At 49.0% G+C, this 26,533-nt stretch overlaps 1 protein-coding gene across 18 annotated transcripts in view; it reads right to left on the reverse strand.

The window, feature by feature from the left end:
* The window catches only part of EHMT1 (euchromatic histone lysine methyltransferase 1), a 119,755-nt gene that overhangs the window by 61,647 nt on the left and 31,575 nt on the right, over nt 1-26,533 (reverse strand). For 10 of the 18 annotated variants that reach the window (XM_085076388.1, XM_085076398.1, XM_085076391.1 and 7 more), the window contains exon 2: nt 2,470-2,557. In XM_085076388.1, the coding sequence (XP_084932514.1) occupies nt 2,470-2,557 (88 nt within the window). Of the gene's footprint in view, nt 1-2,469; nt 2,558-5,441; nt 5,466-7,070; nt 7,732-8,290; nt 9,085-11,934; nt 12,228-17,947; nt 18,086-26,533 lie in introns of those variants that run through there. The other 8 variants (XM_085076387.1, XM_085076385.1, XM_085076396.1 and 5 more) reach the window with 7 other exon arrangements.

Genomic DNA, 26,533 nt, shown 5'->3' on the forward strand with positions numbered 1-26,533 from the left:
ATTAATGAAGGCTAGTTTGGACAGGTGTCCCTGCCCATGGCAGGGGGTGAAATGAGATGGGCTTTAAGGTCCCTTCAACCCAAACCAGCCTGGGATTCTATGATTATGAACTGGGGCAGCTCAGCTGCTGCCCCACTAGAGCAGGAGCCTTCTCTGCAACAGGAAATCTTCATGGAGATCTCCAAAATGATGATGTTCATCTGTGCTGAGCCAGGCAGTGCTCATGGGCACCACTGCAGGCCTTGCTTGCAGTCAGACCCCTAAATATCAGCCAAAGCTTCAAGCTGCCTGAATTTCCTGTCTTATCTTGGACTCAGGCAAAGCACAAATTTGTACACAGAGGTGTAACTGGTACAAGGCCATTCAGAGGCAGCAGTGGAGCTGTGAGATGTGCTAACTCAGTTCCAATGGAGATCTGATCTACCTTCAGCATCAGCATCTTTCTGAGTAAGGGGGGAGTGAAAAGAGAGGAAAACACAGCAATTCACACCAAGCCTTTAGCCCAAACAGCACCTTTAGTCAGCCTTTGGTTCTGCAACTTCAAACTTCTGGAAGTTTCGATTCCAGGTTCAGTATTGACAGGTTAGCTGCCAAGGGGGTTTTCCCAAAGGGAACACAGTCCAGAGCAGGTTCAGTCGCACGCTGAAGGCCATGGATCCCATCAAACACACCCTCAGCAGCCCAAACTAAACCAGTCTGTGCCACTGACAAAGATATTCAACAGCACCATCCTCCTCACCAAAGGAAATTACTGTTCAAGCAAACTTAAAGAGAGAAAGCTGAGATTTCAGGGTGCTTTTCCAGTCCATATATCCCAGCTCCACCTCCAAGCCAGGAAACTGGGCTCAAGGAAACAATTCCATGCCATCTTGCAAGTCTGCTGGATTAATTTCATGTTCATGCAACAGTCAAAAATGTGAATTCTGTGCCAGCACTAAACACTGTTATTAACAGGCTTTTGGAACATGAACCAATGTTCTGGTGGTGATGATGCTCTGAGGAGCCCAGCTGGGGAGCCAAGGGCAGAAGGGACAATGTCCCAGCAGAGCAGCACACACAGCATTGTCTGTGCCACACGTGCTGTGCCTGGGGAGGGAAGGACACATTCAGAACATTCCAGAAGAACGGAGACTGCACAGCTCACATTTAAGACTCTCCTTTCCCTGCTAACAGAGCAGGACAATGAACTGGAGAGGTTGGAATTTGAGCACCTTGTGAAGCTTCAAGACTGCTCCTGCACAGGGAGGGTTCTCAGGGTCCTTCTGACACAGCATTTGCTCCAAGTCAAAATCAGCCAAGACATCTGAGACACAGAAACGTCTTTTCCCACCCTCCTTTTGGAGTTTTTACTTCCACACACTCTTGACACCGTAAGATCAACCAAGAGCTACACAAACAAGCTTTATAGTCCTGAGCTAAGCAAGGCAAGGGATCAAAGTGAGTCTCCCCCAGAGCAACACAAGTTCCCACTGACACCTCAGACATTGCTCTTCCCAGACCAGAGGTCTCTATGCCACCAGCCCTGGCAGCAGGATTCCTGTGCTCCCAGTTAATATCCAAGCACCTGACACAGCATTCAGGATTTCTGCCCGTTCTGAGCTTTACTTTCTAACTAGAACAGCTTGACAAAACATTATACTGGACAGAAAAGAAAGAAAAAGCAATGCTGTGCTCACACACAACTGAATTAAGTCCAAAATTTTGCTTCTAGATAAGAGTAGGGATTTTGATGGGGCCAGTTCAGTGCTTTCCTAATGCTCTATTATGGAAAGCAGAACAAAAATACGCCAAATCCCTGAAGAGCTATGAGAAGTAACTAGTCCAGGAATAATAAAACCATGGGAAGAAAGAAGGGAGTGGGGGGAAAGATAAAGGGTGGTGGGCTTTTTTCCCTAATCCCACTGACACATTTATTAAGCCCTTAGATTTGTGAGCATGTAACTCACAGACAACCCTGCAGGAAAAGACTTTGTCAAATGAACTTGTGCTGCATCCTGCCCAGTAAAAGCTGCAGCACTCACACAGGAGCCATGAAGTGTGGGGTGTCTGACCCCTCCAGCCACCCTGCAGCCATCAGGGCTGCCCTGCAGCAGCAGAGAAACCCATAGCAAAGCAGAAAGTCAATGTTCCTAGAGGGAGGAAAAGGTCAGCGTGGGGAGGGATCAGAGTTCAGATAAAACCAGTCACACACAGGAAGTTCAAAGTAACGCCTGTGCGCTTCACACCAAAGAGGGGTGAAAATTAGATCTCCTTCTTCAGTGGAGTGGTGAGGGATGGACTGAAAAGGAAATTTGCATCTTTTGTGGAGGAGCCCTGCTGAGAATTAACACAGGAGAAGGGAGCCTCTGTTTGTGGGAGCACACCTGAGGCACTGGGGGCACTGAGCACATCTCCAAGCCCCCAGTTTTGTCCCCAACACGTGCCCACCTCACGAGCCAGGTGTGACCCTCAACCAGGGCAGCTGCTCACCTTCCTCTTTGTTGTTGGTGATGTCTTTCAGCAGCTCAGTCTTCATGCAGCCGTCTTTCCTCGGCTCTCCCTTACTCAGCACTGCTCGCTATGGTGGGGGGGAGAAAAAACAGAAATATCAGGGTTGAGCTCAGTGGTCAGACACACGTTGCATTCAAAAGAAGAGACAATCATGGACACATCCTGTTTACAGCACGGGCAAACCTCCCCGTGCAAAATGAGGCTGCCAGGAAGCTGCCACCAAGGCACAGGTCACAGATAAAACACGGCAAGGCTGGCCCCAGCTGACAGCCCCAGGAGCACAGGGGCTCTGGGTTGTGCCCAGGGCTGGCACTTCCCAGCTCTGGCTTGGAGGCAGCCAGACAGATTTGCCCAGTGCAACGTGCCTGGGAATCCTGAGTCTGTCTGTGTGAAAGGCATCTCCAGGAGGTGACTCTGACTCCCCCAAAACTTTTTAGGCCTTGGGTGGGGGAGGCAGATCTACCAGACTTCTCATTGCAACCTCATTTATCAACGTTTCCAGCCCATGTGCTTTTGGTGGCTTGGTTGGGTTTTTCTGTAGTTCATTCAAATGAACATCCAAAATGCAAACCATCAGTCAGCTACAGCTAACTCCTCATTCATAACGTCCATGTTTATTAAAGTTAATGAGCTCTATTTTTAATTCTATAGAAAGCAATTTTTCTTCATCCCTCTCTTTAAAAAAAAAAAAATGCATGTAAAAAGGGAACACCTGCTCATCTCCTCTGCCTTTCACACGCCTGGAGTCACGTTGTTAGCTCAGGTCTGCAGTGTTAATACCTTCTCTTTCTCTTTCTATTTTGAAGTAGCAAGACAAAAAAAAAATTTTAAAAAAAACCACTGAAACCAAAGAAATCCTACCAAAACAAAGCAGAAGGAAAATTGTATTTAAAAAAATAAACTAAGGGGTCTTTGCCCAGCTGTGTTGAAGGAGAGCAGTGGTGTGGAGGCAGAGCTGGAGGTCGGCGCTGGGTTCAGCACACTGCCGGTGCTGCGGCACAAGAATAAGCCCAGGTCAAGCCAACTGCTGTAGGCCAGCACGGGGAGCAGATGGTGCCTGCAGCCATGCAAATCACAAGGTTTAGAGCGCACTGAGTGATAAAGAAAGAAAAACAACCTGCCCACCTCCCATAAAGCAAGTGAGGGGGATGAGGCACAGGCACAGAGCCTGGTGTGGCAGCTCCCAAACCTTCCCACAGCAGCTCGCCTGTGCCCGTGTGGGATTGCCCAGAGCTGGCAGGGGACATGGGCCTTGCTGCTGCTGCTGTCACCAGCCACCCTGGCAGGTTTGGGAGCTCAGTGCAATGCCCTGTGCTGGCAGGTGCTGCACAGCAGCCCCCAGCCCCACTCAGGGCTCATCCAGCCCCACTCAGGGCTCATCCAGCCCCACTCAGGGCCCATCCAGCCCTAGATCCCTACAGGATCACCCTGTCCTGAGCCCTAATGGCACCATCACCAAAGGGAAGGAGGTAGACAGATTCCTGGGAAAGCCTCCACTACCTGCCAGGCCCACAGCTAAGGGCACTTCAAGGATGGCTCCTGCAGCACAGGACAGAGGCTGTGGGTGGCTGCCTGTCCCTGCCTGTCCCCAGCCTGCCCCAAGCACAATGAGACAACAAATCCAGCCGCATCTCGGTGATCTCAGCACCAGGAACTTGTACTCCAAACACAACACCTTCAATCTCCAGTCACAGACCAAAAAGCAACTGTGAGCATCTGAAAGCTCAGCTCAGCCCAGCCTGAAACACAGCCTACCTTCAGCAGACACTGGCCAACAGCTTCCATTGAGAAATCATCATAAAACACAGCCCAAAGTCTGAACATAGAGCAGCTGCCTTATTTATTTATTTGCTAAGCCAGGAATATATATCCTTGCTGCAAACACAAGCTTGTAAACCCTACCTCTCCTCTACTCAGACTTCTTGTAAACTGGGAATAACCTCGGTTTTTCTCATGGATTAGCCTGCTGCAGGACTTGAGCAAAGAGAGCTCAGAGTGCTGGAGGGCACCCCCAGCTCCCACCACAGCCAGGGGCACCCAGGCCCTTGCCACAGGCACCAGCAGCAAATAAAGAGCCTCAGTCAGTCTAACAGGGACCAGCTTGTTTTCCCAACCTTTGTTGCAACAGGGAAAGGTCTTGATATTCCTGCTGCTACACTGACTCATACAAGCAGCCCCAGGATTACCAGGGGCCATTCTTAACCATCTGAGCCTAAGTTTTTCTGTATTTTCTAAGCAGTACCCCCACTACACACATCATCCACATTCTCCACAGAGGCATTGCTGCTGCTCACCCATGAAGAAAGGCCACTGCAGAACCCTGGAGTCAATCAGACCTTGACCACTCGCCCTCCTTGCTGCAGTCACCAGGAGCTCAGAGCTGCCTGGGTCCTGCCCAGCTCTCAAAGCAGAATTCCCAACTCCAAGAAAGAAACCATCGCTTTTGTCCTTTGATAGTACAAAAGCTGAGTGCCAAGGCAAGGCTGGTTGAGGTGGCATCTCACAGGCTCTCCTGCTTCCTATCCCAGAGACAAATCCCTCACTAGCAGAGGCAACAACATTACAACTTCCCAACAAAAACTCAGTATCAAGGTAGAAAATAATAATAATTTTTAAAAAGCCAACTGTGAATTTTGAAGCATTTGATCAGAAGGAAGCTACAGGAAACCCCTTCAAAGCCCTCGAAGCCTCATCCCCCCAGGCCAGCGCTCTCCCGACCTTGCTCCATCAGCACCCAGCAGATGTGCCCAGCACCAAGGGACACCCATGGGGCACCCAGCACCATTCATCCCCACCCAGCTCCACCCAGCCAACTTAGCACCAACTTCACCGCAAGTGGCAATACCTCCAGCTTTTGCGTGTGTGTATGTGTGTGTGTGAGTGTGAGTGTGTGTTGGGGTTTTTTACCCTCCCCTCCCTTAAATCCAGAGCAAACTTCCCTTTCTGCTCACCCTCCCCATGCCCCATCCGTCCGCTCCCGATTGGCAGGGAAATCCTATACCCACCCTCCCCGCCGAGAAATGTCTGCTCTTGCAGCAGTCCCAACAAAGCCAACTGCCAAGCACACGCTGCTTCACAATAAAAGTCTCACTCGCTCCATTTATTTTTTTCCTCCTTTCCCCCTTTCCCGCAGCCGTCTGCCTCCATTCCCTCGCCCACCCCAGACTGATTATTAACCATCCGTGGCTGGAGAACCTCCATAAAGAGCACACACCACCAGCCACGAAGCATTCTTGCCCCCCCAACCCTTAATTTTTAGGTTTCAAAGGGTAGTAAAAATTAGTGCATCTGAAGAAAGACTGATTGGGTCTTTGAAAGGGCTTTAAGAGCCATGAGGAGCCAAGCAGAGGAGCTACTGCTGGTTTAGTTTTTTCCTCTCTGCCTCTGTTTACAAGAAAACAAGCTTCCTCTCCTCCATGAGGTCTTTGGAGGGGATGGAAGACAGGTCAGACCGGCCAAGGAAAGGCTCTGCAGCATTTCCAAACAGATGATGACTACAAACTACAGTGGTGCCTTTAAAACAAAAAAAAATACCAAAAAGCAAAAAAGCCCACCAAAAAAAAAAAAAAAAAAGGGAAAAGAAAGAAGAGAAAAAGAACAAAGCTGGGAAACACAGAAAGAGCTTTCGCAGCCTCCTCTCCTTGGCATTTTCATCAGCCATCAGGGTGCCCTTCGCAAAGGTCCAAACAGGGTTTAGAGGCAAAGACAACACATGCACAGCAAAACTCCAACATATTGCAGCTTACCAAGCCCAAGGGAGCAGAGTTACATCATGAGGCCGAGCTCCCTGCTCTCCCGGCAGCCCGGGAAGGAGCGCAGGCTGAGGTGCCAAGATGTCTACCTTCACCAGGGTCTTTTTTTTTTTTTTTTTTATGTCTTAAAAATCAACGGTCTGGGAACCTGAGGCTCAGCAGCAGCGTTCCTGAGAGCAGAGCCGTGCACACACAGCAGGGCCATCTGGAAAGGGGCTGGGAGCAGCAGACCCCTCCAAGTGCCCGTTCCCATCCGGGGCAGCGGATGCACCAACACCTCTGCGGGATGGACAGGATTGATCCTGCCTGGAATCCTCCAGCTGGGAGGTGTCACCAACCCCTCCGAGGTGACACCAGACCCCACTGAGGACACAGCCCCAGGGAAAGCTCCCACCAGCCAGGAAAATGAGGGCTGCAGCAATGCCAGAGCAAGGCAGAGTCAAATCTCTCAACAAATGATGCAACCCCAGCAGCAGCAGATTCTTATTCACTCATTTTTTCCCTCCTTCTCCTAAAAAAATAAAAATAAAAATAACACAACCCAAACCAGCCTGCTCATAATAACCTTTGCCTTGAAGAGAAGACAAACATTTTGTAGTTAATTATATAGGAAGTAATGATTAAGAGAATGTTTGTAGAAAGAGAGTGCTTCTTTTGTAGGCACGGGGAGGCTGCTCATTTCTGATCTCGGCACTGCTCAGGTCCTGCTGTGCTTGGGCAAGGCCTGGGCTCAGGGCTCGTGGGGACGCTGACCACGGGCCTGTCATTAGAAACAACAGAAGCATTTGATCTGAAGAAGGAAGGAAGGAAATGCAACCACCAGCATACCTGGCCTACAAAGCAGTCACCAGTCTCAAAGCTCCTTTTTTTTCAGGCTAAGGCCACTTCCTTATAAGCCTCATGCAATCATGTGAACATGGAATTTTATCTGCAGCTCACAACAAGCACTGCCCTCAGCCCGAAGTTTGCTCCCAAATCGAATTCTTTGCAATTCTTTTGTCTCCTGAAATCCTTTCATCCAGACTCTTCTCCAAAGAAAAGAAACACTTCCTTCTCAACCCCCATGTCCTCTCTCCTATTCCAGTCGCACACGTCAACTCCTCAAAGAGGGGGGAAGCACAGAAAGAGGTGCAAGTCCCTGCATGCAACAGCTGGGAACACGGAGACACGTGCATGAAACACAACAGGACTGAAAGTGACTTCTCCCAAGACAAGGCATTCCACGATGGCGTGCAGGCTTCAGGCAAGGGGGGTCTGCAGAGCCCGTGCCCTCCTGGAAAGGGGAGATCGATTTACACTTCCTCACTGCTTCCAGGCCCATCTAGCTGCATCCCAGTAGAGTTAAAGCCAGTGCAACTCGTGTGTGCAGGCAAATGTAAATCCAGAGCAGACAAAGGCGTCCCCTCCTTCCACGGGCTGAGGGTAGCAAGGAGTCCAGCTGCTGCCTGCCTTCTCCTAGCCCCCGGGAGGGGAGGGGGGGAAGAAAACCCTAAAATGGAGACCAAGATTCATCACTATCTCTAGCAAAAGCAAACCAGCCATTTCAGAAACACCCAGTCCCCAGGAACTGGCTGAGCCAAGACAAAACCAGAGCACCAAGAGGAGTCTGGAGCAAGCAGATTCCAGCAGTCCAGGGCAGAGGAGCTGGAAGGCAGCTCACCCCCATCAATGGGGCTCAGGCACCTCTTCAGCCTCCACACTCCTCTTCCTCCCACCCCAAAGCACCGCAGCCAGCGGAGTGGGTCCCTGTCCCCCTGCCCATCCCCATGCTGCCCAGCCAAGGGGCACACGGGGCAGCAGAGGAGGGAGAGCCCCTCGTGAGCTTCCCATGGGACCAGGAGGACCTGGCTGAGATGCCCACACCACCTCCACCTGGGTCACCTCTGGCCATCGAGCGGCCAAGCAGCGAGACAGCGGTGCCTGCGAGCCGGGAAAGCGGACGGGGAGGAGGAGGGGGGAAAAAAAGACAAAATAATCATGAAAATAATCATAATCATAAAACTTGCACCCTCGGGCCTGTCCCTCTAATAACTACAGCAAAACCTCACCAAGGCCTTACTCTGCTGGAGGGCGAGAAAGCGACACAGCGCTGCCCAGCACCCGAAGTCCTGGAGGTGGGAGATCCTCACACCCTCTCCTCCATGGCCTACGGGCTTCGTCCCCGGCGTGGGGCCTGGTTTTTCTGCTCTGTCATTAAGAGTGGAGCCTGGTCTTTTCCTTCAATCCCAAGAATTGCACGGAATTAGATCATCTTTCTGGCTCGCCTCCCCCTACAGGCAGCTCCCGAGCATGCTCAGCGCGGCCGCGCTGCCATTTCATAACCGCATTGTTTACGGACACACGGACCTGCCATCTTTTGACAGGGACACAGGGCCTGTCCCTGCCCAGCGCCCCGGCCACAAACACCCCCTTGGGGGAAGGCTAACTGCAAAAGCATGGAGAAGTAGAAGCCTGGGGGGTGATGGTGATGGGTTTGTTGTTTTTTTCCTGATGGTTTTTGTTTCTTTTTTCTCCTTTTTTCCTTCTTGATTTAGGTGAAAATCCACCTGCTTTGGCTGGAGAGGTTAACCCCTGTGGGGAGGAGGAACTCGCAGGACTCAGTGCAAAATGTCAGCCATGATTTTTAGCTTCTTCGAATCACAACTGTGCTTCGATGTCACCTAAAAATATAATCCCCAGCCCAGTCTGCCATCCTCTGTCGAGCCTTCCTCTGTGAGAGAAGGGGTTGGAAATATGGTATTTCCCTTAAATAAACAAGTTGGCTTAGTCCCAGCACATACAGTTTTCTGCTTTAAATGCAAACCAGAGTATTTTTGCAGGCACACAGGAAAACGAGGAGAGGAGGAGGGGAAATGTTCCTCATTTAACACCAAGAACTCCATGAAAAGCCTTGCAAGGTTGCTCAGAGCCCTGCTCCATTCCAGCCCTCTCCCCGTCTGTGCTGATCATACTTTACAGGTGAAAGCAGGTCTGACTTATGACAGAGAGAAAATGCCAGAAGAGCTGGAGGTTTCCTCATCCTTGGAACAAGGACAAGTTGTGAAAAGCTTCCTTTGCAAGAGGCACTGTGCTGCTCGGGCACAGTATGGCAGCGTTGCAGGGAGGACACTTGCACGTCAGACCTTCTTAACCCCCACTGCCTCGATCCTTCTCCACGTCCTTCCCCCTCCTGATGGGGACCGAAGGAAAAACATAAAAAAGTCACCTGTTTTGAAGGATGCAAGCTGTTGTGTTGGAGTCCAGGATACTTTTTTAAAAGCTTGTTTGATATTTCTTCCCCTTCTAATTTTTTCTTTCCTTTTTTTTAAAATGGATGCTTTCCAATTAGCTCGTACAGTTTGAGAGCTTCGCTCCTGCTGCTTTCCTGACTACTGTAAATCCTGGCAGGCCGCCCTCCTCCTCTGCCCCTCTCCAGGACCAACACCACCCTACAGCAAAGCCAGACACATATCCTCCACCCAAGAGACCAAGGAGCTCACACAGGCATAAGAGGGACAAATCCCACTGGAAATACAAGGAGCCATAAGGGTCTGCAAAGAGAGGTTGGTGTCTAAACTCTAAATTCATAGGAGTCAGAAAAAATAACTGGCTGAAAAGGGGAGTTAAGGATTATAAACTCAGGGATTCATTTCCAAATCACTGACATTCCATGTCACTGCAGGAACATATGGTCCTCCAAGGCTTGCAAGCAGGGAGCACACGCCATCAGTGCCCCGAGCCTTTGGGCTGACCCCAACACACGGTCACTCTCCCGCTGCGGCCATTCCTCGACCACTCTCAGCTCCAGGAGAGGGAAGGTGAGAAGGAAAAACTTCAGGGAAAAGCAGCAAAAGGAAAACAAAGAGGAGCAGCAGGAACCAAGCCAGCCCTCCCCCAAACCAGCTGGCCAGGAGAGTGAAGCTCCTTAAAACTCCTTGTTTACCTGAATAAAACAACTCACTGCCATTGCATGAGGTGCACACAATCCTCTTTCCTTAGGAGATGGCACCACATGGGAGAGCTCAGGGGAGCCAGGTCATGGAGCTGCCCCCCATCCAGGGCTGGTCTCACAGGGGCTGAGAGCAGGAATATGCCCTGTGTGTGCCACAGAGCCCAGTTCTACCCAAACATGTTCTGGGACGAGGGCAAGAGCTCATGCTGGCATTGTAGCGCCAGTTAAACACATGAAACAGAACAATACCAAGACCCAAAGGCCCCACTTTGGGCTCTTAACCCTTGCCGAGACACAGCGCCAAGCCCAGACCTCGGCTGCTCTCTTCCCTCCAAAGTAGGTCAGGCTTTTCTGCGTCTCTGCAGACGCTTCCAAAGGGCCCCAGCTGGCAGGGACAGCGTTGGGCACTTTCGGCCGGTGCCACGCCGGTGTCACCGTGGTCACCACCACCCAGGAGCATATCTCACACACCTCAGCAGGTTTTTGCTTCTTTCCTCAGCCTTCATCAAGCCTAAAGCCCATTTTCTCTCTGGATGGAGCTGCTCAGGCAGCAGGTCAAGGCCTCAGCTCTTCACTGTTAAAGAGAAATCTCATCTCTCTCCTCGTGACTTCTGATGCCTTTTCCTTTTCTTCTGATGATGAACAACGAGCACATTTATAGTCCAGTGGAGAGACGATAGATATTTAGATTAGGTATCACAGATTGTCCTGTGTAAGCTCCCTAATCTTTTAAATGCCATCTTCACATCTTGCTCCTTGATTGAAAATTCAATATTGTGTCTGCATTGCAGCTTTGAAGGTCTCCCTGGAGCACAGCAAGCTCAGGCCAGTGTTTTGCAGGGATGTCCAGACCCTCCACAGCCCTGGGACCTTCTGTGTCCTTCCCAAATCTCACCGAGGTCTGTGGCAGTCAACAGAGCTCTTGCATGTAACACAAACACAAACCAGAGGAAAAAAAAAAAAAAATCTCCACGGGCAGAGCCAGGGGGCTGAATTTTAAAATATGTTGCAGACGGGGACCTCCTGCCAGGAAACAAACCAGGGATGTTTCCTTTTAATCAGCTGTTCCCTTGGATTGCTACTATGAAAAAAAAAAAGGAAGAAGAAGAGAGAGGGGAGGAAGTCGCCCCAAAATAAAAAGGATTGTTTCTTCCTGGTAAAATATTGTTGGCTCTGGCCTCCACCCAAGTGAGCCATAGGCAGAAGCTGTCAAAAGAGACGCAGTGAGGAGCTGCCATGTGCCACAGGCCCTCCCCTCCCCTTTGGAAGTTCAGTCTTCGAGCAGCTCAGACACCCCAGGCTTTGCTCCTTTTCCTTATCAGAGCTACAAGCAGGGAGGGCTCCTGGGAGAATATTCCAGAAACTTCATGCTTCAAAAGCACAAACAAACCCTAAAAACACCAAAAAAAAACCCCAAAACCAAACCAAGCCCAAGCAAGCCTCCCCACCCCAGAAGACAAACGAAAGGCAGGAGGAAACAAAGCCCGAGGTTTCCCGGAGGAGATGCCAGGAGCTGAGGCCCCTGGAGCAGCCATCCCAGCAGGATGGATCATCCCAGCAGGATGGATCATCCCGGCCCAGCCAGGCCTCCCGCGCCCACGGCAGCCACACGCAGGAATATCGAAACAAATGAACAAATAACCCCGGCCATGATTCCCCGGCCTCTGCACCTCCTCTCCAAGGCTTCTCCTTCCCCAGCAGGACTCAGCCTGCCCTGCCAGGGCCTCGCCAGGCACGGGAGGTGGACGGACCCTGCGGTACCTGCGGGCAGCTGTTGTCTTCTTCTGGTGAAGACTCCAAGAGTTGCATATTCCAGATCCTCATGAGCAGTGATTCAGTTTCTGCTCATGTGATAAAGCTCCCTCTACAGAGTGAGCATGCCCAGAAGAGCCCATTTCACTGCTCCCTCCACTGCAGCCATTTCACAGAGAACCTGCCGGCTCCAGGGCGTCCATTGGAGCGCGATTATCCCGGGCATCCCGGGGACGCACCGGTAATGCAGATCATCTGTCAACTTTCTGACAGGGCGCCAGGCCTCAAAACTGATCACTCGCCTGAAAAAAAGAGAAAGCTTTTTAAACCAGAGTGCTGTCTTGTGGCCTTCAAGAGTAGCGCTTGCCCGTGGGAAAAGGAGAGGCAGGAGGGACAGGGAGGGATGTGAGTGGCTTGGGGATGTCCCCGGGCTGATTTTGTTGTGCTTGACAAAGGCCCAGACCTCTGAGAGCTGGGATGAAGGCTCATGGGTTAAACTGATGCAGGGAGCAGTGTCCAAGACAGTGTCTTCGACATCTGAGCTGCTGATCTGAAGGGGAATAATTTTCACTTTGGGGATTAATAACCTGACCTGGTACAAGTGACTTTAAAAGGGTATCATATACACAGTCATGGAAAAGCAGGGGGGGGAATGGAATGAAGGGACAACCTCATGGATCCATCCTCATCCTCACCCTAATGAAGGGATAGTACATTACAAGGTGCAGAAGCTCTAAGCTCAGCCTATGTCAAACCCTACAATACTGCTGGCCCAGCCAGCAAGACAACAGAAGAAATTTTAGCTTCAAAATAAAAGTAGTTTGTCTCTGTTCCACTTCACAATTAAGCATAAACTCTTGGCAACCTTCATATCTGCTCAGGCTCCCAGTAAAACTGCCAGAGCAGCTCACAGGAACATCTGTAAGCAGAGCTCGGCTGGAAGGGATTCAAGGAAGACTGGCATTTCTGGGAGGCAGGAGCAGGAGGCTGCTGGAGCCGGTGTCAGGCTGGAGAACCTCCCCCCGAGCAGGGGGAGGGCGGCCAGCAACCCCGGGAAGAGGCCAGAAGGAAGAGGAAACTCCGACATGGCCTCGTGGCACCACCCGCATGCTCTTGGCCAAAGGAAAAGCAGCTTTCCAGGAGAGGAGAGCACAGCAGAGTGTCCTCCTTAAGAGAGAGTTCTCTTTAAGAGTAGAACTGAAGTGAAGATGAGTGGAGTGCAACGTGTGACAGTGAGCTGGGGAGGGCAGGGAGCAGCCTGCACTGAAGGGAGGAAAAAGCCATCCAAATCCATAAGGAGGTTTGGAGGAGTCTGGGGGTGATGTTTGCCCTGCCCCAGCACCAGGTGAGTCCAGGCCTCAGCACAGCACACAGCCATGGCCAGCTCTGCCAGGCAGGAAACATCCACAAGCCACGTTTCCTCCACTCCCAGCAGCTCTTTCACCACCGTGGCCAGGCACATTTGCAGAGCTGCAAAAATTAAAGCAGCAAAGAGCTGCTATGGATCTCCCTCGGCTATGAGGATGTTGTTTTCCTCTCCACACTCTGGAGAAGTTTCCCTGCTAAACAGTTAAAACACACAAGGCTAGATCGAGATGACTGAAATTCATAGGCAAGGAGTATTTGAGGTGACAGCATAAAGAAAGGATCGCTCTTTCACCCACTGGGTTTTCGTTTGATGTGAATCTTAAGTTTTAATATACACAAAATGAGATTTTCCTGGCCTTTCTCTCAGTTGCTGAGAGGTGTAGAGGTAACTGATTTAAAGACAAATTCAAAAATCCCCAAACAAAAGCAACAAACCCTGGCTATGCAGACAGAAGTTGCATTATCCACCGCATCAAAAGATTACTGTACTTCAAACCAAAGATGGCTTTAAAACAGTTGACGTGCTGCCCTTTTCTTGCAGCATGAAATTACTAAGCTTTCATTAAAAGCCCAGAAATAGAAACGAAGATATTAACAAAGGCAGTGTCAATGATCCACCACAGTCAACATTCCCTTTCCAAGATAAAATAACGCCGGAGAACGGCACAGCCGCAGCCTCCCCACTGCATCTCCACACCAGACATGTTTTCACTGCTGAGGTTAAATATACACTGAGAGCAGATGCTACCAGAGACGCTTTTCACATCTCACGGCCATCCTTGAAAGCACTAAACACTGTTTAGAAACAAAAAGGAAAAAGCAGAGCTCATCAGGGCACTGCAAATGCTTCAACAACCAACTTGAGTAAAGCAATCGATCGGCGGCGTAGCAGCATCTCTGCCATGGGGGATGCCTGGGTGTCAGTCAGTGAAACCTTACATTTATGTCATCCAAAAGGAGAAAAAGCTTCCAGGACACAGCCATTGGCTGTGGGAGAGGTGCCTCCTGCGTGGGACCCTGCTGTCCCCCTTGGCAGGGATCAGGTGCTGCACACCAGCACTCCCAGACCCATCTCCAGACTGGCTGTGGAAGCAGTTTTGCTGTGATGGAGGATGAGAACAAGGCCGTGCTCCATGAAGCTGTGCCCTTTATTTAACCCAAGTGCTCTCCAGCAGCCTTCCCACCACACTGGCACTGCCAGCCCGACACCCCCTTCCAAACATTCCTACCAGGGCCCACAGATTACAGGGTATTTTCACTTTAGGCTCTCTGGCCTCCCTTCCCTGATTGAAGGCTCAAACATTCCTTTCAAAAATCCCACATTTTGAGGAGGAAGGGAGCAGCACAAACACCTCCCTTCTCAAAGGACACCAGGCTCCTCAGGGCTCTTGCTTAATGACACCATTAAGTCCAGCATTTTCACAGCTCCCTTGCAGGGGAAGCCCAAGTGGGAGGCAAAGGGAGGTTTTTCTTTTTATAGGAAGAACAGTATTTAGCTCTGCAAAATACAGAGGGTTTTCCTTATTTCCTTTTTTCCATCAGGCTCCTCTTCTTGCAGACCCTCCAGCTGATCAAACCTGATGCTCCCTTTCAGCCTCCTCACAAGCAATCCCAAAAGCACAACAAGCTAAAGGCCCTTTGGATATGAGATGAACATTTCTGCTGGAATCCTGATTTGTTTCTGCACTGCTATAAACCATTCCCCAGCTCCACCCCGAGCTGCTCAAATGTTGCCTTCCCTCCTCGACAATTATATAGGACATTCCTTAACCAGAATGTCCCAGGATACACTGGGTGTTCCCAGTATCCTCCAACGTCCACCTCCAGGCTCAGGCAACAGCCTTGAAAGAGCAGGCAGTCATTAGTGCATCTTTTGGAATCACAGCTTTCCCTACCTTTCAAACCTTTTTATTTCCCCCAAAGCTTCCAAGCCATCTCACTTCCTCCCCTCTTTTCCCCAGCAGAGCTGAAAACTGTTTTTACTTAATAGGAAACAAGAAATGCTCCCTGGGATGCTGCACTGAGTACATCATACACACTAAAAAGGAAAAAGAAAGGAAAAGAAAAAAGATCCTCTTGGACAGCAATCGAGATGTGAGCTCTCTGGGAGATGTTGCTATGTTTTGATAAGAATATGCATTGAATATTTCATTTACAGGGCAATCCTAGAACTTTATTTAGCAGCATATTGGCCAGACAGCTGTAATTTAGAACATACTGTATTCCTAACAGTTCCCAATTATAAATTCCTTCAGCTTTAACTTACAGTAACCACAGCTCCTTCTATTTTGGAACTCTAAATCCACCATTTCTCCCCTTCATTCAGCTATGGCATATCAAGAGCTCCTACAGTACAAACACAGCCTTGCTGGAGAAGGGTCCTAAATCCAGCATTCTACCCCCAGCACAGCCAGCAGGCTCATGCTTCCAGCACACTCACTGCTCCACAGACAAATGTTTTATTGGTTTATTTGGGGACAGTGGCCCCATTTGTCAGCGCAAAGCCATCCTGCAGTGCCCTGCCAGCAGCAGGCTGGGAAAATGGCTGTGCACATTCCATCCTCCTCCTGCTGCAACAAGCGCTGGAGATCCTGCCAACGAGCCTCACGTGTTCAGCATGTCCCTGTTCTTTGACCTCACACCTATTTTTTTTAAGGATTAAGGCACTGACATGAAAATAAGCAAGTTCTTCACTGGAGGAGGATCAGTGCTCCACAAAGGCTTTGTGTCTCCCCAAATCGTGAGCTCCTATGGAACAGCACCGTTGACGGCTCTCCCAGCCATCCTGCTGACTTTATCAAATCTCTGCAAGGAACAGAAGGAGCAGATGAACTCTGTAAAAACAAAGCTCCTGCCTCCATGCAAATACCCCTGGTTAAGAGGAGCGGAGAAATAGAGCGAGCATGATGTGTGCACGGAATTGGCTCAACAAACGCTGCTTCTCAGCAACTGCCATAAGGTGGCAGTGGGTCTTTAAGGCTACCTTACACCTTCCCACAGCACAATAGGAATTAGCACACCAGTGGGTTTCCAGCAGCTGAAACTGATTAAGTCAAATCTCCTCATCAGGGGAAGCAGACCCTACCATGAAAACTTGGGGGTGAGATCACCTCCACTGCCAGAGTCACACAAGGAGGAAAAGCCACCGAGGTGAATTCTGCAAAGCCATAAAGGCAGTGTCCATCTGAGCCAAAGAAAATCAACCCCTTTTCCCTCTCGCTGTACAATCACAATGCTGTTTGTCTTACAGAAACGCTTTCCTTTGTGCATTCATCCAGCCATAAACAAGCCACCGACCATTAAGGAGTAGAAGTTCTGCCTGGCCAGCAAGCTGGGCTCCAGCAGGATTTTATGCAGGGAACATAAAAGCAAGCCCAGTAAGCAAGCTGGTCACCAGCTCAGCACTGGGCTTGATGGAGCAAAACAGGCCCAGAAAGCACAGAAGAAGAGTTGGGTTCACAAGAAAGATGGAACCAGGCAATAAGCAGGCAACTTACTTTAGGTAATGAAGTGACTCATCATGCAGAATGCCCATCACCTGGGACACAGCAATAAAATCAAATCTTTGCCAGTCACCCCCTGAACTATGCTGTGAAAAGTAGCCAGAGTTGCCCTGAAGGAAGAGCTGATCTACCTTACAGCACACAACAAGCCTGTGATCACAGAGAGTTCTGTTCAGAAGGTCAAACACAATCATTCTGTACCACCCAAGGATTCCCAAAGCCCTGAGAGAGCAAACCCCTCACCTTACCTGTACTACAGCCAGGCTGCACCACAGTTGGGCCCCTGTGCCACACCTCCCATGTGTGAGGGAACAGGTCAGAGAGGGCTGACATCCCCCTGCTCCACACCAGCTCACAGCTCTCCTACACCTCGCTGACACAAGCATCCAGAGCCAACGTAAATGTTTTATTGGCACCTCACCACGCAGCGTGCTTGTACAACAACTGGAGTCAATCGGCTCATGCAGCACATACCTGCTGGTGCTTACACATTCCTTGTAAAAAGCTGGCAACTACGGATGAAATCCAAGAGCCCAACCGAGCACAACTCACACTGCCTTCCCCCAAACCCACTCACCAACACATCAAACCCCTGCAAGAAGCACAGAAAACCTCTCAGCCAAAGGAATAAACGCACATATTCCCTCCTCTCCATGCCAGTTTGGAGGACCTGATGTGGCAAGGTTTGTTTGCCATCACTGGAATGCAAAGTAAGTCTGCAAGAGGGGAGTTGGAGTTTAACATTCTTTCACCCTCCCACAGTCCCAGACGGATCTGGCTTTAAACTGCTCGGAGCAAGTCTGAGCCCTGCGAGGCTCCCCATTAATAATAATTAGCGCCCGAGCCCACGACGAGACGCAATCACGTGCCTGCCAATATGAAAGCTCAGCCCTGGCTGCAGCCCCTGCCTGCTGTCACCTCATGTCACCACCCTGACGTTACACAGGTCCCTTCTTTCCGCAGGCCTGCCAGCCAGCAAAGGTCAGTATTCCAAACCCCTCCCCGCGGATCCGCAGGAAGCGTTTGAAGCCATCTCGTGTCAGTGGTTTAACTGCGCTGCTTTTGAATCAATTCCAACAGTTTTTACTCCATCCGGTCTCCTGGCTCCCCCAGCCCAGGGGCACAGCAAGGAACCGATGGGTTTGCCCTACCTCCATCCCGGCTGCGGGTCCCTCCAGGTCCTGACTCCAGGCCTATCCCTCCTCCAGCCACAAATCCATCTCACTCCATGGGTGCAGCCTCCACCCCGGAGCATGCTCAGTACGGGCTGATCTTCAGCCATTTCAGAGCTTTAATGAAATGTAAGCATAAGGAAGTGTCATTAGCAAAAAAAAAAAAAAAAAAAAAAAAAAAGGAAAGGGGAAAAAAAAAACAAGGTGGAGGATTCATCCCGATCCGGCCAACCTTCCTCTTCCCATCCTCTTGTCAAGGAGGCGAAGCTCTCGCTGCGGGGATCGCAGGCATTTTTAGGCAGCAAGCATCTCGTTTTAGAACAAAAGCAAGGAAAATCCTGTCTCAGGCAAGCCTTGTGCAAAAGGAGCATTTCCCAGTGACACTCAAACCAGCCAATTTGTCACTCTGGGCCTTCCACAAACTACAATATTTTCATGAAATGCCATTAATATTATTTTTTCCCCCAACGGGCTTCAAGTGAAGCTTTTAGCTGGCAATGCAAATAGTGCTTCCCAGCCATCTTAAAGCTAACCTACCCCAGTCTACCCTGAGCTCCTTGAAGGTTATTTTAACTCCATTTGCAAGAAAGTTAAACAGCAAGATGAAAGAGAAGGAAAGAGACTGCAGTGTAACATACTTCATGCTATGCTTTCCTAAGGACCTGAATTTTAAGAGAGGTTTGTTTTTCACTCATCAGCCCTGAAATTCCTCCATCATTACCTCGTCCCCTCAATGCAGAAAGACTGTTTCAAGGAAGAATTAATAGAGGATTTTTTTTTTATATCCTTTCCAGGTTTCCAAACAACAAAATATGAAAGACACACAATGCTGGAGCACACCTGGGGAATACAGCCCTGCGTACTGAGTGATCTGCACATGGAGCTTGAATGCTCCTTAAAAACTCACATTTCCCCACATATCCTTTGCATGTCCCCTACATGTCCAGATCACTGAACTGCTTCAGAAAGCAAAGATAGTTGTTGCAAAAGTAAAGCTTTGCCATGGCAAAAATTGGTTATTCGATCCCAACAAAGCTGGAACATATATATCCTCTTCCTCATGTTGGGCCCAGGCCAAAACCAACTCTGGCTGTTGAAATCCATGAATTGTGTGCACTCTGCCCAGCGATGCTCACTTCCCGTGGCACACGAGCAATGGCTGCTCCAGAGCTGGAGTTTGAGGAAAATTCAAAAAAAGAGCAAGCTACTTCATGAACACAGCATTTCAGGAAACACCGGGGTGGCAGCTGAACACCAAACCAGCTTTTTCCCTGAACAAAACTTCCAAGGGAATCACAACAACGCTACAGCCGTTCTGTACAATGCCACAAGCCAAGTTCAGGCCAAGATTTTCATCAGGCCCCAGCACATCTGTGCCAGATGCTCTATGCAAACAACTCATGACGTCGTTCCCTCATCCCCTCCCTGATAAATTCAGCCCAGTGCTCACCACCAAGCCACAGCTTTTCAGCAAATTCTTTGGGCCCATGTCTGCCTCAGGAGCGCCAGGCAGCCTGGCACGCCAAGTGCTGGCGAGTTGCTTTGCACTGAAATATTTTTAGAGCACAAAACATTTGGTAAAGTGACCCAGGATAAACCACACTAACTCAGTGTGCTGAGCTCCCCTCAGACCTCTCTTCCTGCTGAAAGGTGTCACCAAAGGCCCTTTGGCCCCAGGCTGCTCCTTCCCAGGGACAGCCCAGGATCAATTCCCTGCACGCCGCACTGGGCAATCCCAGATCCGCCCAGCGCCTTCATTAAGCACAGATTGATAAACCCTGCCAACAAATTCTATTCCCATCCTCTGCCTTGCCTTGAAATTGGAGGTAGTTTAAAAATAATACTCAGACCATAAAATCCCGAGGCATGTCTGCTGAATCGAGCGGTGTTTGCATCTCGCACAGCTCAAGCATGTCAAATTTGTTTCCTTGGAAACAAAGACCAATTTGCAAGCATTGCTTTCTTCCCTTTTTTTTACTTTATGTAACGAAGACATCCATACCTGCAGCTCTTGCTGATACAAAGGAATTAAAGCGGATTCACCTACCAACAGGGTTCATAAGAGAATTATTAACATATTCCACTAATGAACCATTGGTTTGCTGCACTAAGGGAAAACCAGAGTTCATTACTATTTAAAAATCCCGTTTTCCCTCAATGGATGCACACTCGAGGCATGGCATTTATATTGTTTCCTTGGGGACAGGTAGGAAAAAACCAGCAAAAACCAGAGTGATTTGCTTACCCTGGGCTAGGGATGGTGGGTCCAGGGGAGGAGCAACCTAAGAGGGAAATCCTGTCCTGCTCCTGCCACATCACTCCAAAGGATACACAGCTCAAACACACCTGCCTCCAGCACAGGCTGAAGAGTCAACACAAGCTTAATAAAAAAAAAAAAAAGCGATAACATCTTGTGGATATGTTTTGGCAGTTTTAAGCCCAACTTTTCCCCGAGACACGCAGCAGGGAAGTGGGAAGCCAGACTTTCTGTGCAGCCATAACTCTTCTCGCAGACCCACTCCCACCAGATCCTCTCAGGGAAGGCAGTAAATCCTAAGGCAACGACACACAACCTCTCTGGGAGGGCATGAAACAGGAGGGAGGGCAAAAGTGTCAGAGCTGAGTTATCCACAGGCTCATTTACAAAGGGAGTCAGTGCCCTCACCCCCCAGAGCTTCCATCAGGAATCACAGGAGCTCAGCCTCTCTCACAAATCCATTAGATATGGCATAAAATGGACACATGAGAACAGCAAATAAAATGATGGCTCCTCAAACATGCCCTCCCCGAGGCCTGCTCAGCACAGAGGTCATTCCCAGCACACCTGGGCTGAGGCTGGGTTGCAATCTCTACCTGAGAAGGTGACCTTCACATCCAAGGGGACAGAGCCCCAAACTTCTCCTGGATCACTGGATAGAAAAAGCCATGGGAGCTACACAAACAGGAGGTGACAGGACCAAGAAACCCCTCATTCCTCCACATAAAGGACAAAGCCTTGCCACTCCCTGCCCCTGGAGAATCCCACAGTCATTCCTGGAGCCAATGGCCAGCACTAAATCTGATGTGAACCTTGGATACTTCACCCTTCTGAAAGTCAAGCCTTGGACTCCAACACCTCAGGTATTCCAAAGAGGTTTTGAGCTTGGCAAGGCCACTTCCCAGAGAGAGCAGCCTTGCTCTCCTCTTCAACATGCCCACAGTAGGACCAATCACCTGGAGGGCCATCTGCAAACAAAAAGCACCAAAAAAACCCCAAACCCTGCGAATGTCCAGCAGAACTCCCACAGGGTCTCACCCTCTTGAAAAGGAAATCTCTTTTCAGTACATTGACTTTTCCAATGCAGCTGAAGAGCACTTAGCACCACCAGCTCAAGGTTCCAATCTTGCTGCTCTCAAGGAATCCTGGAAGCAAATCCCCCAGACTACCAACAAGGTGCACCCTTTACCAAGTATTGTAACTACTAAATTTTATTCCAACCAATGCCACAGTCTTAAAGAGTTTTGGAGACCCTTGAATGAATTCTGGGGGAAGACCAAGGAAATCCATCAAGTTCTTCCTGATCAAAAGCAGAGCAAATACTGAAAAAACACATAAATATCACTGGGTAAAAGAACCAGAGAGATACATGGTGATTTGCTTAAAGGTATTGTAACAATAACATTAATTATGACTTTTATATAGCAATTTATAATAAAGACAGGAATAGTAGGCAGTATTAATCATCCACTTTTGCAGATGGGAAAATTAAGGTTTGGAGAATTAACTGCCAAAAATTTCTGGAGTGGTCCTTCACAAATGTCTGGAGCAGAGGAACAGGATACAGGACAACTCACTGTGAAGTCATGCTCAGCTGCTGATTTACTGAGTCACCTCAACTGGCCAGGCTGGGTCAGCAAGGAATGTGTCCAGACAGCCCATTTGGGATGAGTCAAATTTAAATTCCAGTGAAGTTTGAGCACCTCAAGTTCCCCTGAATAAAATCCTCCATTATTTAAAAGCTACCAGAAGACCTCAAACCACATAATGTACGTAACAAACACATCAGTATTTTCTCTCTCAGTCTGATATTCCCTTAACCAGCATGTTTTTGGAGGGGAGGGGAAATATTTATGCAGAACAGTGACCTTGCAATCACTAAGGAGCTCTTTATGCCCCTTGCCAAGTTTGAAAGTGGGTGGATGCCATGTGGGTGAATCTGTGACACCAGGACACAGGCCAGACTCATAAAAGGAGTCAGACCCGTTGGAATCAACCAACAGGAGCAATAAATTCCAAGAAGTTACTTAGAAATGTTTTGTCAGATAACTGGGCTGCAAGTCAAAGCCCCTGGGGCAAAGGCATGAGCTCCATTATGGGGTTTTAATGCAGATGCATGAAGCACCTGGCAAAGGCTTGGGTGAAAAGATGGGATCAAACAAAAGGAAACCTGGAAATAGAGGAGATGATGCCACTTCCCATCAGATTTAACTATTGCAGGTATGGGAGGAACAGTGAGAGCCCTGGGTATGTCTGGAGACCTCTAAACTCAGGTGTAAATTTGGGATGACACTCACAGAATTTATTTTAATGCCCAAAGCATTAAACCATCCTATTTTCTTGAGCTCCCAGAGCCACAACACTAGAGCCTCACTGTATTCCAGAGGACAGAGGCAAGGACAGTCTGTGGAGCTCAAAGCTAAGACTGACAAGCTCATTGTGATGTTTTCCCACAGGAAAACTCTGTAGGACAAAAAAATAAATTTTAAATCAAGAGTCACACAGTGATTTTGGGTGGCCAGTTGAGACAATTTTTCAAATCTATTTTTAGAATCACAGAATATTCTGAGTTGAAGGGACGCACAAGCATCATCAATCCAACTCCTGGCCTTGCACAGACAGGAGCTGGATTGATCCCACCAACAACCCCACCCTGTGCATCCCTGGCAGCATTGTCCAAACACTCCTGGAGCTCTGGCAGCCTCAGGCTGTGCCCATTCCCTGGGGAGCCTGGGCAGTGCCCAGCACCCTCTGGGGGAAGAACCTTTTCATGATATCCAACCTGTCCCTCCCTGACACAACTTCAGACCATTCTTCCAGGAGAGCATCTCCTACCCATGTACAGACACCACAGCAAGATGCAAATGGTCAGGCCACTTGAAAATTCAGCACTGGTTTCACATCAAAAATTGCACCACTTTCATAAATATCTTCCCTCCAATTCTCCCCCCTTTCCACCCCCCTGTATAAAACCCATTTATTTACCTCACAAGGAGGCACAGAGCTTCGTTCTGTTAACATTTTCAACTGAAGGACTCAGAATACAGTGAAACACGAGGAAGAAAAAACCAAACAAACCACAAAATGCTGCAATAACAACCAGCTCTCAGAGCTGAGAACCACAGATTGGGAAAGATGAACTTTGCAGAACATCTGCCCAGCAGCCCCTCTCCCCCTCTGCCCACTCTTGGCCACAGCAACAAGAATCTGTTTGGGAAGCAAAGCAAGGGAAGACAGGATTCTACCAGGGAGAAGTTCTGCACATGGAGAAAAAGATCATTTGCACTATTTTTATTATACAAGAAACAGGAAAGGGCTGTGCTGAGCCCAGAGTCTCCCTCCCAGTGCTGATCTGCTGAATTCAAATGTGCATCAAAAGTATGATGGACCTCTGGAAGCTTCTCCTGCACTGTCATACAGCCTCACCCCAGCGAAAAAACAAGCAGAAGTCATTGGTTCTGGTTCAGTGATAATACCAAAAATAAAATAAAAGCAGCTAGGCAATGAGCAAAAAATATAAATCCTGAGTATTTCACTTCTGCAACAGGAAGCCAAATGCCAGCCTTGATCACTCCTGAGCTCCAGTTAAACAAACTCAGGGCCTGCTGGAGTCAGCTTCCCTTCCTCCTGCAGTTTTATAAGACATTAACTTGGTAGCTGAAAGCTCTGGAGTTTCACATGAAACTTTTCAGCAGCTGGATCATGACTCAAACCCAGGCCCAGAGCAGTGCACCAAGGCAGCTTTGATAATGATTCCTGCTGCACCTGGGGAATGGAACTGCAGCAGTGTTTTCATGCACAAGCCAAGAAAAACCAGCCAGGGGGACAGAATATGGCCCCAAAAAGGATCTCCAGGATTCCCTGGCAGTGAGCAGCTGAGGATACCCAGGCAGACCCCAGGAGCAGAGGGAGGAATCCTCACAGCACATTCCCCACAGCCACAGTCGGAGGGATGATCCTTCTCCAGACGCTGAGAGTGGAGCCCAGAGCTGCTGCACCAGCTGGCAAAGATCACTCAGCTTTTACTGCATCCTTGGTGTGTTCAGCTCTCCCAACAGATCCCCCAGGAGCTGCAGCTCTGGACTGGGAGAGCACCTGGGAGCCACAGGCAGGGACAGGGCTAGCTCAGGACACTCTCAACAGTCCCTCTCACAGGATTGTTTCCAAATAAACCTGCCCTCTTCTAGGCGCAATGATACATTGTTTCAAAGCAAGAACCCAGGGAGGAAGTCAAATCCTTCATAACCTTTTATGGATACAGGTGGATACACACCCTGCCTCGTTCTTCTGCCCACAAGGCATTGAGAGCCCCAAGGGGACAGACAGGGGCCTTCCCAGCCAGCCCTGGGGACATCCTGTCCTCTCCTTCCTGGATCAGCTCCATCAGCAGGCACCTGAGATCAACACAAATGCTTCTGAGCCTTGAGCACAGCATTCCCATCTTAGCAGCAGAATTGCTCCATGGCATTTTTCCCTCCTTTAAGAAGGAGGAGGGAAAGCCCCACTCAGATAATGATAACAACATTAGCCAGGTGGATATAAAGGGAATATCCCTCAGGTACAGCCACCTCCACTGCAGTATTTCTGATATTCCCCTTTCCTGACGTGTGGAAAAGCTGCAAGGCTGGATATTTACAGGTCAATATGCTGTGACCTGCCTGAAGCACCAATATTTTTTTTCCTAAGTCCTTTTTAGAAGGAGCAGAGTTAAGGATCAACTCAAGCAGCTCAAAGTGCCTGTCACTTCAAACTGCATCTAACACCCCTCTTCCTCTCCACACTGAAAACAGCATTGCAGAAGGTCCTGTAAAGCCCTGCATATCCCTCTGTGAATCTAAACATGCCCCACTCCCAAGGGGAACGAATGGATATCATAAATATCACATCACAAGGCTTTAAAAACTCAAGGCGAGGCTGCATCCACTGCAATGCACAAGCAAAAAAACCCCAAGTAGATACAAATCTTCCTACAACAGCATCGTCTGTACACAGCAACCTAAATAAATGCCAGGTGTTCATACAGCAGGACTAACTCTACAGGGAAGGAAGGAACCAAGTCCAGTAATTCATGGAATTCTTCTCCATTTGTTTTTCCCAGGTTCTTACACCTCATTTCAACCCCAACGCTGCCTTGCACTCAGCAGTTGACTTCACCTTCATTCAGTCTGCTTGGGAAGAAGGAAGGTTGTTGCCATCATTTTGTTTTAAAGAGCTACTTCCCCGTGGATCCAGCTGTGCTGATTTGCACAGCTGCATTGCAACAAGATCCTTCCAGAATTAAGGTCAACTCAGCCTGGATCTCATTGTAAAATTCATCAAATATTTTGTCATGTATTTTTCTAGAGGTGAAAGCCAAAATTCTCAGCAGAACCAAACTGTGCCGAGCTCAGACCTTTCAGACTTGCCACATCTGTCAGTGACACAAAATCTATCCATGCACAACTCATTTCCTACTTGCCACATAATTGAGAATTAAATGGAGGCTCTGTCTTCACTGCAAAAGCCATGCCTGTTCTAAAAGGGCTACCTGAAGATGGGTTACGTGAAGGTTAAAATTACATTACCTTGACTCGCTAGTAAGGATACAAAGGATAAATTGCAAATTAACTTAAACTGTCTCTAGAGGTTAAAATATCCTTTGTTTTGTCTGCATTGGGCTGCAGTGCTGGACAGCCACCTGTCCTGATGCAAAATCAACACTTTTGGCACTGGGGACAATGCAAGACTGTGACACAACCATAAACCAAGTGTGGGAGACACAACTTACACAGCTCTTCATCCATTAGCCAGGTAGTTGTGCTTGACTTCCTCTCCCTTCAGCCACTCTCAGGGTTTGTGGGAGACCTTCAAAGTCAGGTTTTCTCAGCCTAGTAGAGCCCTGCCTCTCCTAAACAATGGAACTGGAGGCTCCCAGTGGAGAACGGAAGGGTCAGACCTTCCCACTCATCACCCCATCCACCATCACGGTTCACAGGACATTTTGGGATCCCTTTGAGGTCATTGGCCTGAAGGACAATTAAAGCAAATCTTCTGCAGCTGCTGCAGAGACAACCAGCAGCACTTGCCTCCCAACCCTTTGCCATTTTCACCTGTTTCCGACCTTCCTCCTCCACACCCAGGTGCCTCCCTCGAACATTTCTGGAGAAGTTTTTCCTGTTCACAGTTGTTCACATGCACAGATGCCCAGCTCCTCAAAGTTTCCTTCTGTGTTTCAAAACTCTCTTCCCATATTTTTAATTCCTGTATTGTCTTTTACTTCTGTTTCTAATTTATTCTCTCCATCCCACTTCTTTCTAATTCTTTAACAC

The sequence above is a fragment of the Lichenostomus cassidix genome, chromosome 17 (genome assembly GCF_008360975.1).
Source record: "Lichenostomus cassidix isolate B80296 chromosome 17, HeHo_3.0, whole genome shotgun sequence".
In the NCBI taxonomy this organism is placed as follows: Eukaryota; Metazoa; Chordata; class Aves; order Passeriformes; family Meliphagidae; genus Lichenostomus; species Lichenostomus cassidix.